At 38.3% G+C, this 15,255-nt stretch overlaps 1 protein-coding gene across 1 annotated transcript in view; it reads left to right on the top strand.

Annotated features, from left to right (window-relative positions):
• Nucleotides 1-15,255, top strand: part of UNC79 (unc-79 homolog, NALCN channel complex subunit) — a 291,664-nt gene that overhangs the window by 152,205 nt on the left and 124,204 nt on the right. Inside the window, exons 23-25 of the mRNA XM_036735956.1 lie at nucleotides 68-249; nucleotides 5,872-6,073; nucleotides 6,773-6,952. Coding sequence (XP_036591851.1) covers nucleotides 68-249; nucleotides 5,872-6,073; nucleotides 6,773-6,952 — 564 coding nt within the window. The remainder of the gene's footprint in view (nucleotides 1-67; nucleotides 250-5,871; nucleotides 6,074-6,772; nucleotides 6,953-15,255) is intronic.

Raw genomic sequence — 15,255 nt, 5'->3', positions numbered from 1 at the left:
TGTGCAGTTCTCATCCTATGTGAATCAATGCCAACATTCTCTTTGTCCTGTTCCCCTTACATTGCAGTGGAGAAAGTGGCAGTCCTGTGCCGGTTTCTGGACATTCATTCAGTGACTAAAAACCATCTGCTGAAGTACTCTTTGGCGCATGCCTTCTGCTGCTTTCTGACAGCTGTAGAGGATGTCAACCCTGCGGTGGCTACAAGAGCAGGGCTCTTGCTTGATACCATAAAGAGGCCAGCTTTACAGGTACCTTAATCGGCACACGGATTCTCCACTCTTGATCATGTGGGACAGATTTTCACAGAATCAGAGAATTTCAGAGTTGGACAAGACCTCAGAGGCCTTCAAATACAACCTATACTGAACAAGAATATCTTCTCCAACATTGCTGATGAATGGTCGTCAAGGCTTTGCTTCACTACCTCCTGTGGGATAACACATTAACTAACAAGACTGTCCATTCCATTTTCAGATAGCTTTAATTGTTTGGAATTTTTCTTTCCTTCCATGGAGTCTATGTTTACCTCTTTCCAGCTACCACCAATTTCCTTGAGTTCTGTTCTCTGAAGCCAAGTCTAATCCCTTTTCCACATGACAGCCTTTGAAATACTTGAAGACTGCTATCATGTGTTCCCTAGGTCTTCTCTTCTCTAGGCTTCACATCCTCAGTTCCTTCAGTCTGTCCTCATCTGTCATATTCTCCAGGCCTTTCATCATCCTAGATACCCCATCCCTGGATGTTTCTAGCTTATCAATTTTCTTTCTATAATTTGACACACAGAACTGAACATCGTATTCCAGGTTTGATCCGATCAGGGCAGAATTTTGGAAACTACCTTTCTTGATGTAGCCCAAGATCACATTAGCTTTCTTAGCTAACATGTCATACTATTCACTAATGTTGAGCATGTAAAACCAGATTTTTTCAGATAAATGTATATGTAGCCATGCCGCCTCTATTTTACTATTTGCAGCTTATTTTTTGATACTAAGTAAAGAATTCATATTTATCTATCCCAATTGCATTTTATCTTAGAGTTGGCCCATTGTTTTTAGCACACTGAGAGCTGTTTGGATCTAGATTCTATCATTACACCTATAAGCTATCCTTTCATCCTAGGCAGGTTTTCCCTGAGGCCGCTCAATCTGTTTCTTTGTTGATTACCCCTCTTACTAGATAGTAAGTGCTAAGGAAATGCTTACCAATTCTACTTGGCAAAACAACTCACATTCACAGTTGACAGTTAAGTAGTACTTTAAGGTTCATAAAATTTTTTTACTCATCAGAGAAGTAATTTTTTTGAAAAATGATAAACTATTGCACAATTAAAAAGGCATGATGGTAGAGCTGCAAGTGATTTCAGAGAGGATCTAGTCCAGTGCCTTCATTTTAGAAGATGAAGCCAAGGCTCGAAGGGATGATGACTTGCCCAAAGTGATACAGCTGGCAGAGTCAGGACTAGGACCTAGGTTGCTGGACTCCTTGTCCAGTGTTTTTTCCCACTGTACTTACCACTAGATGATTTTCGAAAGTAGGAAAAGCACGGAGTCTGCCAATTATAGACTAGTAAGTATGACCTGAAGTTCTAGAAAATTCACCAGGATAGTTTACAAAATAGTGATCACTAAGATGCATTCTTTAAGAACCAGTCAGTATCCTGATAAAAATAACTAAGGTTATTTCCTTTTCTTGATAACATACTGATTGTTCAGGGGAGATCTATAGGCATAGTTTGCCTCGATGTCGGAGAAGTATTTGATGAAATCTTTCAGGCTGTCTTTGTGTACAAAATGGAGAAATGTGGACTAGACAATAGAATGGTTGAATGACCCGGAGACCCACAGTAAACAGTGACGCGTCAATATCAGTTTGGCAAGAGTTCTCCGATGAAATCTTCCAACGATTTGGATGAAGCATAGATGTTATGCTTATCAATTTATCAGACAAGATGAAGCTATGAAGAATAGGTAACAAGGTTATGTAAAGATCTGGAGAAGCTAGAATGATGGTTCAAAGATAACTAGATAATATTTACTAGGAACAAATGTAAAGTTCTATGCTTGGGTTAAAAAATCACTATGACTATCATAATTACAAAATGCAGGAGGATTGATAGATACAAAATTCATATGAAAAATGTTGAGGTTTTATCATGGTATCCAAGATCAATATATTAATAATGCTATCTGGCAGCTCACAAAGCTATCTAAATGTTAGGCTGTGTTAGAGACACATAGTGGTCAGTATGGGATGTAATAACCCCAATCTTCTGGGCCCTGGAAAGACCCCGTATGGAGTTTCATGTTCAGTTCTGGTGCCCCATTTTTGTGTTGATATTGATAATCTGTAACTTGTCCGGAGGAGGGTGACTGGGATGTTGAAGGGACTAGAGACCATGCAGAATGAGGGTTGTTTTATACTGGAGAAGAGAAGACTTAGGGAGATATGGTAGCTTATTTTCAAGTATTCAGAGACTTATAATGTGGAAGAGAATTTGACTTCTTTTGCTTTGCCCTGGAGAGCAGAACTGAGAGCAGTGGATAAAAGTTAGAGAGACAGACAGGCTCCATTTAGGAGGTGATGTGAACTAGTAGGCAGGTCGAATCTAGCCTCAGTCATTTGACTAGCTATTTTAGCGCAGACAAATCTTACCCTGAATGAGATTGTTATTTTATCCGTAAGATGGAACCTACCTCACATAGTTGTGATCATCAGAGGAAGTAGTGCATGTAAAGTGCTTTGCAAGCTTTGAAGTGACGTGTGAAAGTGTACTATTACATATAAGGAGTTGTTCTAATAATTAGGGCTGCCTGAAGGTGGCATAATTTGCCTTGTAAAATAGTGTACCCCTTCTTTAGAAGTCTTTGTCCTTTTTGGGTCTTTGTAGCCCACCAGCCACATGTAGTCTGCAACATTCCTGACTGTGACTCTGAACCAGATTATAATCTAATTGGGAAATATTTAACAGAATAAGTAAAAATACAATAAATATAGATAATGTTACTATGTGGTTTTCTAAGTCAATAAGGATCCTTATGTATGGTTTAGTGGCCCATGTTTGTGTTTGAGTTAGACACACTGTTGTAGGGGATATTTCTGTATTGGGATGGATTGGAATTCATGATTTCTGAGGTTCCATTTAATTCTGTGATTCTGATTCAACAACTTAGGGTACCTAAATATTGTAGTGAAAGAAGAGTGCTCAACTTGGAATTAGTTCTATCTGAGTTTGAATCTTACTTCTGACACTTGCTAGATGTGTGATTCTGGGCAAGTCATTTAACCTCTTAGCTATAAACACACACACGCACACACGCGTACATGCATGCATACACACACACACACATACACCCATACCATTGACAAGACCAGAACTAGAACCATGGATTCCTGAGTTTAAAGTAGAAATTGTAGAGCATGAAATATTAGACTATCAATCCTCCTGCATCTTATAAGTATGATAGTGATTTTTTAGCTCAAGCATAGAACTTTACCATTTATTCCTATTAAATACCATCTCGTTATCTTTGAACCATCATCCTGGCTTCTAAACCTGCCGTACCAGAACTGGGAATGAATAAAATGTTACAAATTAGCTTTAGAACGTAGTAATAACGATGCAGATTGAAACTATGAGAGAGAAAGGACCTCCTTTTTTTGGGTGGGGCTACATGGTACACTACTAGAAATACTGAGTAATTTTGAGGGGATTAAATTGTCTGAATTGCCTGAAAGATCTGGTAAGAAGCAAGAAGGGCCTAATTTCCATTCGTACATGGTGCTGGAGCCCTTTGACCACAAAAAACGTTCTATATTTGTAGGGGAAGATTGGGCACTCTTTGGTAAGGCCTTAATGTAGCTTTGTAAGAGACTGATCTTCTCTTCTTCTGGACATGGTTGGAAAATGTTGGCTCAAAGTACTGACATTGGTTTATTCCTCTTCCATGTGTAATAGAGAAGAAAATATTCATCTCAGTTCTCTAAGCCATAGGTCTGAGGTCATTCTGCCATTGGATCATATGGGACCAGGAAAATCCACCTTTCCTGCCTTGGAGTAGGAGTGGTACAGGAGAGTTTGTTTTCAGTCCGTCAAATTTTAAAGGGCGGACTTGGGCTAAATCTGCCAAATTGCTGGCAGACTTGAGAGGTTCTGTAACCAGTCAAGTAGCTGAGGTTCCCAGAAGTAGATGGTTGTTATTGCTCTTCTCCATCTTTGGTCCTTACCTGCAAGTTTCTCTAACTACAACAAAAACAACCCCCAAACAATTTTATTGTTTTCTATTTGATTCTGTCCAGAAATAAGCAGATGAACTTAAATACTGGGAAAGTCCCTGCTTAAGGCTTTCTCTAACCCTGATCATATGTGCTTCATTTTTCAAGGAGGAGGAATCATTTTAAGTTCTTTTGTCCCTGGAACTCATATTATTTAAAATTAGTTATACAGAAGATCCAACTAAGGGAAATGAGTGGGACATTGTTCCTTTATGAGATTATTGAAGCAGCTTTGGGAATAATGAAAAGGATACAGGATTTGGAATTAAGAGAGCTGGGTTTAAATCCCATCTCTGATATTTACCAGCTGGGTGACTCGGCAGTCACTTAGCCTTTTTTTCTTTTCTTTCTTTCATTCTTAACCTCTCTTTTCCGAGCCTCGGCTTCTTTATCTGTTGTGAGGGAAGCACTTTGTAATCATTATAGAACTATAGAAATGTGATATCATTACTATTATTGTTCCTGAATCTCCCTTTGGAAGCATATTGTTCTGATGATAGCTGGAGTAGGAAGGAAGAGGACCTGAACTCCGGTCCGATAAGTCACTGAACCTTTGTCTGCCTCAGTTTCTTCAGCTGCAAAGTGAGGATAATAACAGCACCTACTTCACAGGGGAGTAGTGAGGATCAGATGACATAGCACATATACAGTGCTTTGTAGGCCTTAAACCATCATAGAGTTGTGAGCTTTTATTAGGATTACCGTTGTGGAAAACTAAGTACTAGAAAATGAATTAGAGATTAGATTAGAGAACTGATCGATTAATAAGTTTAACTATTGAGCAGGACATAAAAGTTATAGTAACTTATTTGTACTCAGATTTCTATGATTCAGACATTGAATATACCAGAACTAGGAACCAAGAGAACTCAATCATGCCTGCCTCGCACAAGTCTGGTCACAATCTAGCACATATATATGTAATGCAATTTGATATAGGGATGTAATATTGAGGGACATAGCAACTCAGAAGCGAAATGGTCTCTGCTTGTAAAGCAACATCTATAGCACACACAGAGTTCGTATTTTATCATAATAAGAGTCAAAATTAGATTTGGACAAGGTTTTTACCTAAGTTATTTCCTTGTAAAATTTTGGAAAAGTCTTTCCAATTTAAAATATCGTTTTCATAATCGGAAGATTCATGCCTCCTTTGGATGTAAGATGGTGCAGTTCAATAAGCATTGGACTTGAGAGTTGGGAGTTCTGGGTTCAAGGTCTGGCCTTGCCAGTGGGTCACTGTGTGACCCCAAAGACATCACCCTGCTTCCATGAGTCCTGTTTGAGGTAGATAAGAGATCCTTCTTAATTCTGTGATTCAAATGTAGTGGAAAGGGCATGAGATTTGGAGTCTGGAATCCTGGCTTTGAATCCTAGCCAAGAGCTAGCTGTGTGATCTTAATCAATTCACTTCATTTCTCTGAACTTAACTGTCCCCATCTGTAAAATGGGGATAATGACATTAGCAACACTTACTTCATGAGGAACAAATGAGATTTAGTACAAATAGTGTTTTGTAAACCTTAAAATATTGTTATACCTGCATGTTACCCCAAAATATTCATATCTGTTATTTTTCTTTTATTCTCCAACAGGGCCTATGTTTATGCCTTGACTTCCAGTTTGATACAGTTGTTAAGGATAGACCCACAATTCTTAGCAAGCTTTTACTCCTACATTTTCTAAAGCAAGATATACCTGCATTGAGCTGGGAGTTTTTTGTTAATAGATTTGAGACCCTTTCCCTGGAGGCTCAGCTGCATTTGGATTGCAACAAAGAGTTTCCTTTTCCAACAAGTAAGTATAGCAGAAAAATGAAATCTTAAGGGGAGCTGCAGCTCATAACCTTGAACAGGTCAGGATGAGCAGAGGTCCTCTTGCATGTAGTTTCACCTCTTGTTATGGAGGGAATGTTGAGTTTTTCTTGTCTTCCTAAGGTCTAATGATACCCTAGTGCCCTATTTTTAAAATGGTCCTAACTCATTGCTGGTACTCTTGTCCCCTCCTCTAGGGCCCCAAACAATTTCATTTTGTGTCTGCATCCTTTGTATTGTTTATTCATTGTGCTTAGATCCAAATTTTGATCTTTTAGTTAATGAGTTGTGCATGGGCAAATTTATAAGATGTTCCCTCATCCCATTAACCCATTGTTACGTGTTTACAGATCATTTATCTGCATGAAATACATTAATAGTAATCTGATGCACATTTGGGGGCACCCACCTCTGTGTTTATATATACATTTATATTTATATTTGGCATACTGAATTAAAAAAAATTAGATGTTTTGGTCTTACAGCTTAAAGGTAAAAATCGTAGACCAGACATGAATTTCCCCCCTCCCCCCACTCATCATAGAAGTGTGCATCCCACATGATACATGAGAAGGATTTTTTCAAGTAATCACACAACATATATACATTTACCTTATGTGAAGATTTTGTACAGTGGTACAGACGAAGGAAAATGATAACTTCTTTAATTCTATTTGCAAAGCGATCACTGCTGTAAGGACCAATGTTGCTAACCTCAGTGATGCAGCATTGTGGAAGATCAAGAGGGCTCGTTTTGCAAGGAATCGCCAGAAAAGTGTGCGTTCCCTGAGAGACAGCGTGAAAGGGCCTGTGGAATCAAAGAGGGCACTATCCCTTCCTGAAACTCTAACCTCCAAAATTCGTTGAGTATCTTCTCGCATCCTATTGATAAAGCCCGTGTAATGTCTTTTCTGAGGCTTACTTGTTGTGTTTTTAACGTTCACAGAGAGTGAGTTGCTTCTTTGGTCAACTGAGCTGTTTTTTTTTTTTTAGCAGGCTTGGCTTTCAGGTTCCCTAAAAGATCAACCCTAATGTGCAGAGGTTATTCTAACCAGTTCTGGGCTGCCCTGGTTATTTCACTGTGAAAAATGCTAACAGAAGCATTTGGAGGGGTAGAGGGAGAGTTCTTAAACAAAGAAGGCCATGGTCTTTCCTGGCCATTGTTACCCCAGAGAGAAGCAATTGTTAGACTGGAATTCTGGGCTTTGAGTTTTCTGTTTCCAGTACAGTAAATATAAAAATTACTTAATCGATAATCAGGATATCTGCTAAACCTGCCATACCAGAACTGGGAATGAATAAAATGTTACAAATGAGCTTTAGAACATGTTTTCCCTCTGCCAACTGATAGAAGCATTTGAACAAGCCCTCAAATCACCCACCAAATCATAACCATCATCATAATTGCTCCTCTGAAGGGAAAATCAGACTACAGGAAAGTTGGAATCCTCTCTCTCTCTCTCTCCCCCTTCCTCTCTCTCTCCCACTTCCTCTCTCTCTCCCCCTTGCTCTCTCTCTCCCCCTTCCTCTCTCTCTCCCCCTTCCTCTCTCTCTCCCCCTTCCTCTCTCTCTCTCCCTCCCTCCCCACCCTGCTCTTTCTCTCTCTCTCTCTCTCTCTCTCTCTCTGTCTCTCTCCCCCTCTCTCCCCCTCCCTCCCTTTCTTCTCCTTGTTTAAAGGTCATTCTTTATAGTTCACTGCTTTAGAAAAGTAGAAAGAAATCAGAATTTTCCCTATTTTAATAAGTGAGGAGAAAAACACTAAGAAGCAGAAATGACTCCTGCATGAGAAATGGATACAAGCCCATATTCCATAAAAGAATGCATGTTTTGCTATATTGCTATTTAATTTGTTAATTATTTAGCCTTATCTAATCCCCAAATAATCACAGTGAAATCAATGAAACACCTCCATGTAACACATTTTGGATCCTATCATAAGCTGAGAGGTTTAATTTGATGTTGGCATTCATTAGTAGACAGCTTTTTATGACATGGCCATTTTAACCATGATTATGATTTAATTTTTGTTTTTCCTTTACATCTTGATTTCTTGATTTTATGATAAGCTATGAAAATGTAGTACTTTTTCCTTTGGGAGAGTCTACAGAGTTCCTTGGAATGACAAGTAGATTTTCTCCAGTGCAAGGGACGGGGCGCAAAGAGAAATGAAGGGGCCAGTCTAGAATTTTCAGCAGAAGCAAAACCACTTGAGCATAAACCCCAGGGATGCTAGACCTTATAATGAATTCAAGTGAAATTGATTTGGTTCCTAAAAACCAGCAGCTGGGGTCAATGATCTCATTTCATTTCTCTCTAACAACTTTTTTTAAAGCAATTTCACAACCTTGCATACTAGCTCCAATGTGACCCCTCCCCCTCCTTGTTTCCTTGTATAATAATGCTCATGACAATTGGTAATGGTATTAGAAGCCAGATTTCTTGTTCTTGTGAAGCTCAGAGATACCATTCTAATAGCCCACATGATAGTCTGATGCACAGATACCACTACCTGATGTTAATGATGAATAGGAAGAATGAACTTGTCCTTACTGTCCAGTGTAGCTTTATTAGCATTGAGTATATTTTTCAGGCTCAAGTTGTCTTTAATGCTTATTTAAATAGAGTTGTTGTTGATTTTTAAGCTGTGAGGTTGACCAGGCATGAGCAGTCTGCTCCAGCTCTCGGTGGGACACCTGAACAAACGCCAGGTGGGTACTTTGGATTTGAAGGGCTGTATAAACATATTGGGCACATTATCTGGCTCAGGTAGACAAGCTCAAGGGTATAATGTCTTTAACTAGGCCAAGGATGATTATGGGATTACTAAGCTCCAAAGATTCCTCCCTCAGAAATTCGGATACCTGAGCTCCTGAGGTTGGAACAATTTAGATTTGAAAGGTAATAGCTGTCCAGTGATTTTTGGTCCAGTAAGGAGCGTCATGTTATTAGCCTTGTGCACTTTTCCCAAGAGAGCCAATATAGCTACTATTCCATCTTGTGAATATATTTGCATATGTACATATGCATGTGTACGTATGTGATATAGTTCTGCTCTAGGAAACTATACATTTCATTTACATTTTTAAAAGCTCTGCACATTTGAACCACCTCCATTACCACCTCCACATCCACCTAGGAGTCAGCCATTGGCCCATTCCTAATCCTTTGAAGGTTTCTCAGCTGTCATTTCTGTCTCTTGAAGAAAGGAAGAATTCTTTTGAATGCTTATGGAACTTACTGAAAATTATGACAATTCCTGATACCTGCTAATTTCAGTCTATCTCCTAGTTAATGAATACTGATAAAAAGTGTTCAGTAACCCCTGTAGAATCAGGACCACAAGATATAAAGCTGGAGAGGGCATATATGTGTGTATATGTGTATACATACATACATACATACATACATACATATATATATATATATATATATATATATATATATAAATTTAGCTTATCCCCTCATTTTATAAATGAGGAAACTGAGCTCCAGAGAAGCTGAGTCACTTGGCCAAGGTCTCACAGGTTAGCATCATGGCATAGGTCTTATATCCATTCATCTTCCAGAAGTATCAGAGGATTTTTAAAAAATACTTGTACAGGACTGTACTGGTAACTTGAGAACTAATGGAGTACTTTCTTCATGACATAAGGTGATATTGGTGGCATCAGTATCATTTTATAGAGGGTAAAAATTAAAGCTCAGACAGGTGCAGTGACTTGCTCATAATTACAATTAGGAGGTGTTGGAGTCAGGATGTGAAGGCCAGACTTCTCTCCATTCCAGAGCCCCGTCTCTTTGTGTTTTGTCACCCTGCCTTTCTACATGTGGCCCTTGTAGAAGGACCACGTTGGACCAGGGGACATAAAATGCCATGTGTTTTGAACTCAGTGAGGAAGAGGGAAAAACCCATATGTAGAGTTCATGTATATAAATTGCAAATATGAGCCAAAGTACATTTTTCTTTTTAAATAAATGATAAAAAAAGAGTTTATGTGATTTTTAAAAAAAGCCTTTGTCAGAGGCCCTCCAACACAATGCTCATAGTATTGCAGTGAATATTGGAATGTAATTACATTTACTTTTATGTTCTTTTGTGATTCAATGGAGTGAGATTTTAGAGGTCATCTGGTCAAATTTACCTCATTTTACATTTGAGGAAATCGAGGCCTAGAGAGGTGATACAAATTACCCAATTTCCTATCAATAATGAGTAGTGGAGGTGGGATAGAATCTGGAAGCTGTATGCTTCCAAAACAAGCCCGTTCCCATGGTATCACAGTATCGTTCTTATTCATTAGGAGTATGGAGTACAGTGATTGCTCCTTCAGTTAGGCCTTTGGGAGGACACTGTCCCTCTTCAGTGTGGTACTTATCTTATATTTACATCTCACATTAACAGCTTTAAGGCTTACCTGATAACCTAATATGTTTTTAACAGTGCCTACCTTGACACCTAACTAAAATAAGAAGTGTTCTGGAAGTCTCTGGGAGACATAAAATGCCATAAGGTTTTGGATACTGAGGAAAGCTTCCAAAGATGCAGTAACTCACCAAAGGTGATCACACAGAAACAGGCTGGTTATCAGATTGTTCACAGTGACAACAAAAAGTTGGAACTTCTGGAGGACATATTTGAAAGCTGCCATATGGAACAAAGTTTGCTGAGACAGTGGAAAATTGAGTCAGCTCAGAGAGCCAATTCTTACTGTTTTTCACTATATCATTATTACTTGCTAGGTATTGGCTATTCAAAAAGAAAAGCAGAAGACAATCACAAGTTACATTGAGATAGTTTTAAATAATAATTATAATGAAACCATAGTGCTTGTCGCAGCCTTAACTTTCCTGGTCCTTGTTTTCTAGTGTAATCAACATGTTTCTTGAGTGCCTCCCTTAATGACTATGCCTGAAATAAAGTGGGTTCCTTTTAATTATGGAGTAAATACTTTATTTTAATTGCTGCTTAAGCTGAGTACTTTGGTAGTGTACACACAATTCCTGATGTACTAGGTTTTGAACTTAATGTCTTATCTATAGTAAATGGTAGGAGTACAGTGGCCCATGAAAATTATGCCATTAGCTTTTAAAGGCAGTATGGTCTCCAAGGACAGTTGTGGATTATTTGTGTCACACATTTCTGGGCCTCGGTTTCCCCATATGTAAAATTAAAGGTTGGAGTTGATGGGCTTATGAGGTCCTTTCTGATTTAAGATTTATGATGTTTAGAATCCATAACTCTTGGGGATCAAATTAAAGTCAGCTGCTGAGAAAAATCTCTCTTTAAGTAGCCCTAAACTATGAATATTATACTACATATTTGTTTCTAAAATGTTTTATAAGTACAATCTATTTCTATTAATACTTGATTGCTAAATAGAAATTATTATTTAGAGTCTTGACCCACATCTTAGGACTATGTTTATGCATGTTTGGGAAGTGGATACTGAAGCACTAATTCATTCTCAAGGAGTGCATTGTTTGATCATGTTAGGGTTATATAAAGTTGCCCTGAACGCCAGTCCACATTCACTATATTCATAGAATAGCAAGTCATGTTACTGTTCCTCCAGCCTCAGGGGCTGTGTATACAATTTTCTTTCTCCAAAGGGCCACAGAAATAAAGAAATCCTTTTTTTATTTTCTCTAGAAGGTCAGGTTTCTATATTTTTGAACTTGTGTCCTTGTGCTACTATCTTTGGCTAGAAGACTTGATCATGTTTCCTAAGAGACTTAAATTCATTCCCTCCCTTCATAGGAAGCTGGAGTTTAGAAACATTGTCTAGGAACTTCCTTGTTATCCTTGTGGGGCAAGTACATTTCTGCTTTTGCTATATCCTTCTGTCATCTCTTGTGCTGAGAAAGTTCACTCTCATATATCTCCAGTCTCTGAGATGTGCTCAGGAAGCAGTAGTGGAGCACCTGTAGCTTACATGTACTTCTGCCCCAAGGTGGCTGTTGGCATTTCCCCTCATATATAGCACAAGTCTGGTCTGTTGCAGTGTGGTCTGTTCTCTGAAGAGAGAAAGATGAAAAGGAGGCCAACAAAGGGCTGAGAATATTTTAATCACTCTCTGTTGTAGGCCTCACAAGGGGGTAGCTCCTTCTATAAGAGCCTGTATTCTTATGGCCCAGCCATAGGAACATAGGAATGCCCTATCTTGGGGGCAACCCTGGCCATTAAAAAACTATCAGAAGTTATCTGTGTTTTCTGAACAAGATGCATTATACATGTCCATGCCCTCTATAGAGAGGTGCCTTCTAGACCCCAAAGTCTCACACCCTACAAAACTTGTCAGAATGGTCAGGGGCCTCCCTACCAAACTCCCTTATATCCTTTTTTTTTTTTAAAAAAAGCACATTAATATACATTATTTTATTTAAATATTTAAGTGTTATACTGTGGATAGGGTAGATAACTTTTTTTATATTATGAGGAAAATATGGCACCAAGAGATTGATAAGGGTTGCCTGAGTAGCTCACCCAGAGATGGGTTAGTGACAGCGGTGGGATCAGAACCTCGATCCCCTGCCAGAGATTAGGTTTGAAAAATTTACCTCCTATATGTTACTGCCAAGTAGAAGTTTTGAGCCTTTTTTATAACATGGGCAGACTTGACATCTGAAGATAAATTTCCATGTGCCACCAAAGCAGATTTTTTAGAATGAAAAATAAATGCATTTATAAAAAGTCACATTGAAAATAATTGTGGCCCACCTCAAATCACCCTATGATGAGCATTCTTTTAGGAGAAATAAAAATGATATTGGCTTCAAACCTATAGTTCTCGTTAGTTGTGTCAGCAGCAGAGCCATTTTGAACAAAGGCTTTATTTGAATATGTCATCTGTATAGTACACGATTATGACTGTGGGATTGGATTTATCAAGATAGATCTCTGGTTTATCTACCTCATATCAGAAACCTAAATGTGTTGGCTCATGCAGCAGACTCCTAGACTTTCCACTTATATGACACTGAAAAAGTCACTTCATGCCTTTGAAGCTTGGTTCCCATTTGTAAAATGGGAATCATTCCTTGTGTTGCTGCCCCAGTTGTAAGGATCAAATGAGCCATGTTTTTAAAGTGCTTTGCAAATCTGTAAAAATATGACCTCTTGCCATTGTTCTTTTCTAAAAGAGGTGAGAGGTCTGAGATGTCTCTGTGAATTCAACATATTTAATACATCCAGGCCATTTTTGGTCTTAAATAATCCTGATCAAAAAAAAGCTATATTGTATTTCTGCAACGCGGCCAATTGTGCCATTGCACAGATTGGGTTATCATAATAATGATCCCTAACATTCATATTTATATTTTACCACCTATCTGAGCCCCAAAACAGCCTTGTGAGGTAGGGTAAATGTTATTAGTCCCCCTGTTTAACAGTTAAGAAAACTGCAGGCTCAGAGGTGAATTGACTTGCCCGAGATTTCTTGGCAAGCAAGCTGTTGGGAACCATAATTTGAATTAAGACTTGCGACTCCAGGTCCAGCACTCTTTTTACTTTATCAGAATCACAGAGTGTTAGAACTTGGAGAATTTATCTGGTCTAACCCCCCCTAATTTTACAGATGAGGAAACTGAGGCCTTTGAAGGTAAAATTACTTGTATTAGGTCACAAAGTCAGTCACTGGCAGCTGGTGATTTGACCCCAGGTCTTAAAATTTCAAGTCCATTCTTTCCTTTATGCCATTTTGCCTCTCAGTTTTAACATAGCATCCTAGAATGATATGATATGCAGTAAGTGTTTGTTTTCACTTTCAGATCTTGGACCACAAATTATGTTAAAGGAGATAATTAGTCATAAAATGAAATAAGCACACTTATCTTTTATTCAGACAGTAATATTTATATGCATAATAACTAAAAATTTGAGGTAGCTAGGTGGTATAGTAGACAGAACTCTGGGCCTAGAGTCAGGAAGACAAAAAGAGCTAGTCTAAGTATTTTTGTACATACCGGTCCTTTTCCTTTTTCTTTGATCTCTTTGGTATTGCTGGGTTAAAGGGTATGCACAGTTTAATAGCCCTTTGGGCATAAAGCCAAATTGTTCTCCAGATAAGTTAGACTAATTCATAACTCCACCAATAAGGAATTAGTATCCCAGTTTTTCTATATCCTCTCAGCATTTGTCATTTTCCTTTTCTGTTATGTTAACCACTCTGATAGATGTGAGGTAGTATTTCAGTGTTGTTTAAATTTGCATTTCCCTAATCAGTTGTGATTTAGAGCACTTTTTTCATGTGATTATTGATAGCTTTGATTTCTTCTTCTGAAAGCTGCCTGTTCATATCCTTTGATCACTTATCAATTGAGGAATGGCTCTTATTTTTATAAATTTGTCTTAGTTCCCTATATATTTGAGAAATAAAGTCTTTATTAGAGAAACTTGCCATAAAAGATTTCCCCCCTCCCCCAGTTTCCTGTTCTCTTTCTAATTTTGACTGCATTAGTTTGATGTAATTTTAAGCTTTTTCCTCCAAAAGTGAGATATTATGAATCAATTTTATCAATCAACAATCATTTATTAAGTACTTACTTTGTGCCTGCCACCATGCTAAGCACTGGGGATGCCAGTACATTACATGGAACATTCAAGGACCCCACATTCTAAAGGGAAAGACAAGAACATATATTAGCAAGGCAATAAACACAATATCAACAATAATTTTGAATATGCCTATGTATTTCTGTGTTGCAAAATATGAGAGATTCTCCATATAGAAGGTAAAAGAAGTAAAACATTTATTCAGACACCAGAGGACCAAATCTCATAACCAATAAGTCCAGCCCATTCAAGTAGCAACCAACTCCCCAAAACAGTAAGCCCATTTTATCATAACAGCAAGGAACTTAAAACACAATATCACAGCATGGAGCCTTGCCATCCCAAAACCATCTGCCTCCCTGCTGGGGCCTTTCACAAATACACTCACAACCACCACACGTCTGCTTTCTCCCTTAGTTCTAACTTCTCTCTCTCTCTCTCTCTCTCTCTCTCTTTCTCTCTCTCTCTCTGCATTTCCTGTGATATACTTTCCTTTTCCTCTCAGCTTCTCCTCCTACATGTGACTTAGGCTTCCTGTGACATAAGTAGGTAACATGGCCTATTAATGGGTGGGAAAGATCTTCAAATCTGAATTGTCATTACAAATACATATT

Source organism: Trichosurus vulpecula, chromosome 8, assembly GCF_011100635.1.
Source record: "Trichosurus vulpecula isolate mTriVul1 chromosome 8, mTriVul1.pri, whole genome shotgun sequence".
In the NCBI taxonomy this organism is placed as follows: Eukaryota; Metazoa; Chordata; class Mammalia; order Diprotodontia; family Phalangeridae; genus Trichosurus; species Trichosurus vulpecula.
The sequence above is the reverse complement of the archived record's forward strand: the minus strand, read 5'-3'. Positions and strand labels throughout refer to the sequence as shown.